This window comes from Triticum aestivum, chromosome 3B (assembly GCF_018294505.1).
Source record: "Triticum aestivum cultivar Chinese Spring chromosome 3B, IWGSC CS RefSeq v2.1, whole genome shotgun sequence".
NCBI classification, from domain to species: Eukaryota; Viridiplantae; Streptophyta; class Magnoliopsida; order Poales; family Poaceae; genus Triticum; species Triticum aestivum.
The window spans coordinates 830,881,264-830,885,192 of NC_057801.1; the positions used below are offsets into that span (position 1 = coordinate 830,881,264).

Below are 3,929 nucleotides of genomic sequence, written 5' to 3' on the forward strand. Positions count from 1 at the left end.
GGGGGGATCTGGCCATGTTAACCGCATTATCTCGACGCGAGTTTGGATTTGAGCTCCAGGCTTGGCCTGTCTGGTCACAATCACGATCTATTTGAGTGTATGAGGTTTGTCGGCTACATCTGAAGTCTCTGCGAAGGGTCTGATCGCCAGATCTATTTCGTCGGATTTTCAATCCTGACGGTGGGCAGGTGATCCAAGGCGCTCCCGGGCTTCGGTTGAACCGAGGCCTAGTGTTTCCGACGTAAGGGGTATTGATCGTCAAGAGACATCAACCGCTCCTTCGTGGCCACACATCGGGACCTGCATGGGCCACAAATGTGAGTGCTAAAATCGGCAGATTTTGGGTAGGGGGTCTCGAGCTGGTAATCTTGGCACGATGGTAACAGGACAAAGGGGGACACGATCGTTTACCCAGGTTCGTGCCCTCTATGTCCTACTTGTTTTGTATTGATTATGGATGGGATACAAAGTATATGATAATCTACCTCGAGATCGTATAAATAAGCTCGAGTATAAAACCTTGTCTCTAAAGGCTAAACCCCTCGACTTATGTAGGCACCAGGGGTATCTAGGGTTATAAGTATGATGACTACAACTAGGGATAACATGCCGATCATTTAAATACGTCTTAAAGTGTACGACAAGTCTTCGGAGGATTCCATCTTGAGTACGTTACGAGACAGGGCATGTGTGGCCCATTCTTCGGTCGTCGGCTCTGCCCAACAATGGTGGACCGATGTGGTGTAGATCCACTGATTCAGGACATCGTCTTCAGGTACCTGCTTTAGATCTATGAGGAGTTCAACGGCGATAACGGCGGTTTCAGGGCGCTGGTCCTTAGAGGCTCGTGCACAAAGACTTTCCGGTTGTTCTTAGAAGGTCAAGCCAGCTCAGGTAGGAAAGCGACGACAGAGGCACACCAACTGTTTGTTCTGAAGGCAATGGTGGTTGTTGATGATCTCGGAATCTCAATGTAATTTTTTGTTATCTTTGAGATGTTTTGTATTTTTGATGATTCCTTTTTGATAAATCGGATCCTTTTCTTTTGAAAAAAAAGAAAAACTTGCTCCACTTCCGAGATATTTTTCTTCCAGTAGCATTCATGGGGCGGGCTTGCAAGTGCAACCGCACAGATTTTTGGAAAGTGACGCTTGCGAGAGCTGACAAGTTAGGTGGCAGAACTAGTTAACTAGTACCCACGTGGTTGTGAGTAGTGCATGCAACTGACTTTCGGTCTGTGGAAAATGCATGGAAGCTTGTAGATTTCCACGAAGGAAGAGAAGAAAAATGCCAACATAACATGTGAGACGCCGCGTCCGTCCCTCCCACCCCTATATAAACTCATCATCCAGTTTCATCCAGCAGCAAATCCAAGACACACACACACACACACACAAACTAGCTTAGCAGGTTGTCACTGATCACCGTGGTCGACGAGAAGACGACGATGGCGGTAAGGCTGATGCTGGTGGCGGCGCTGCTGTGCGCGGCGGCGGCGGCGGCCGCGGCGCAGCAGGCGAACAACGTGCGCGCGACGTACCACTACTACCGGCCGGCCCAGAACAACTGGGACCTGGGCGCGCCGGCGGTGAGCGCCTACTGCGCGACCTGGGACGCCAGCAAGCCGCTGTCGTGGCGGTCCAAGTACGGGTGGACGGCGTTCTGCGGCCCCGCCGGCGCCCACGGGCAGGCGGCGTGCGGCAAGTGCCTCCGGGTGACGAACCCGGCGACGGGGGCGCAGGTGACGGCGAGGATCGTGGACCAGTGCGCCAACGGCGGGCTGGACCTGGACTGGGACACCGTCTTCACCAAGATCGACACCAACGGGGTCGGGTACCAGCAGGGCCACCTCAACGTCAACTACCAGTTCGTCGACTGCCGCGACTAGATGAAATGAAAGGGTAAGCAAGCTATGATAAGAATAAAAGGCTAGCTAGTAGCGGGCTAGCTACGAGTGAGCACTGAGACTGATCCATGCTGTTGAATAAAAGCTACCACGTGTTGCTGCATTGTATACGTGTATACAGTACGTACATGGAAGGAAATAAAGTGGATCGTTTTCATGTTTGGATTTTACTACAAATTTATTATGAACCAATACATGGGCGGATTTGGGCCCCAGGCAGCCCAGGCCATATTTCGAATTTGCTAACTCTCGTACGTCTATATGAGAACTAACAAAGCCTCATCTAAAACCACAACACGAATTATCAAACGGACAGAGTAGATCATTTGATTAATCTAACAATAAAGAGCTAGCATTTCCATGGAAAACCAAATGGCGTCGGAGCTAGATGAGAATTCCAGAATTCTTTAATTCTCATTTACTCCATCTGTCCCAACGTAATTCATCTTTTCAAACTACATTAGTGTAAAAAAAAGTATTACTTCCTCTGTCTCAAAATAAGTGATTCAACTTTGTAGTGACTTTGTATTAAAGTTAGTACAAACTTAAGTCATTTATTTTGGGACTGAGGGAGTAGATGAGAGCTAGGAACACCGTTAATGTTTCTGGTCTTTCTCTGGCGCTTCTGTGAAACAGGGGCAGCCGGATAAAAGCAGTAGTACGTCCAAATCACGTGCACCGATTGCACGACTTGTTGGTCAAATTTCAGTAGTAACAACGGAAACAGCCAGCCAGTCGTACAGTTTGGAGCAGTATTGTTTAGACCACACGCCAGTCGTTCACAAATCACAGAGACCGCCGATTCCTTTCATAACAAAACTAATCCTGAAGCGTAGAATCGTCAGGCCCGAGCAGCCGACTTGGGGTTGGGGGACTGCACCAAGACGTCGCTCTGGAGATATTGATCTTACTAGACCCGTCATCTTCTTCTGGATGCATATGGGGCGGGTCAAACTTTGCGGCCCGTCTCTATCCAAGCCAAAATCCAGCTGAATTTCTTCTGGATGCTACTGCGTATTTGTTGTTGGAATTCCACGGCATGGCCTCAGAAATCTTGGCGTGATTGAAGGGCCCAGGCGTGCAAGGTGCCACCCTGCTTGAAGATATTGCGGTGGAAATTTGGCGTGCATTCCAGATCCAGCCGATCGAGCATTAATTAATTAACATCAGGCTTCTTGTGGAATAAGCACCGCAATATATTTGGTGTCGTAAGAGCATCTCTCTTTTTTTTTTTTGCAGGGAAGAGCATCTCTTCTAGCAGACCCATAAAAGAAGCGAACCCGTATAATTCCGGCTTGTATACGGGTTCGGCCCGTTATGCTGGCCAGAATAGAAACCGCATCCGCGGCCCGGCCCGTAAAATTTTTACCGCGGCCTGCAAAAACTCTCACCTCACTGGTATATGCGGTTTCGCCGCTCGAATAGGGGTCAAACCCTATCTGCCTCCGCCGCGATTCCCCTCCTCCTCCGCCCGATTTCTCGCCGCTGGCGAGCCTGAAAAAACCATGGATGGCTACGATATCTCTGGCGATGAGGCGGAGCGCCGCCGCCTCTCCAGATCCGACGCCGCACGCAAGCAGGGCGCGCGGAGGTGGCTCAACCGCGGTAGCCGGCCGCCACTAGCGTTTGAGCGCCGCGAGCTCGACCGTCGCCGCCACGCCTCCTCCGGTTCCTCTGTCGCGGGGAGCTCATCCGCGGGCGCCTCGAGCTCGCGGCTCACTCCGGCGAAGAGTGAGCCGGAGGAGCTCAGGCCGCGCGCCGTCAAGCTCGAGGCCGATGCGCCGTCAAGCTCGAGGCCGATGCGCCGCCGTGTCGAAGCGTGATTGGCCCCGAGGACTACCTTCCCCTGGGGCAGGAGGAGCACCTTGAGCGTGTTGTCCTGGAGCAGTCGGCGAGGGAGCAGGAGGAGGCCGAAGAGCGCCGCTGCCGCGACTCGAGTACGAGAACATGTTCCTCCAGACGGGCGTTGCGGCGTCGCAGGCGCACGCGTCCAAGGAGGCGGACCTGCGCTTCATGAAGGCGG

General features: G+C 52.2%; 1 protein-coding gene across 1 annotated transcript; it reads left to right on the forward strand.

Annotated features, from left to right (window-relative positions):
- The first annotated feature begins 1,344 nt into the window (after window positions 1–1,344).
- LOC123072755 (wheatwin-2-like) lies at window positions 1,345–2,067 on the forward strand. The gene has a single exon (XM_044496389.1). The coding sequence runs from the start codon at window positions 1,448–1,450 to the stop codon at window positions 1,886–1,888; it is 441 nt and encodes a 146-aa protein (XP_044352324.1). The 5' UTR covers window positions 1,345–1,447; the 3' UTR covers window positions 1,889–2,067.
- Window positions 2,068–3,929: the final 1,862 nt, after the last annotated feature.

Bases quoted from the DNA above. Each gene is read 5' to 3' on its own strand.
- LOC123072755 (XM_044496389.1), top strand. From the start codon at position 1,448: ATGGCGGTAAGGCTGATGCTGGTGGCGGCGCTGCTGTGCGCGGCGGCG.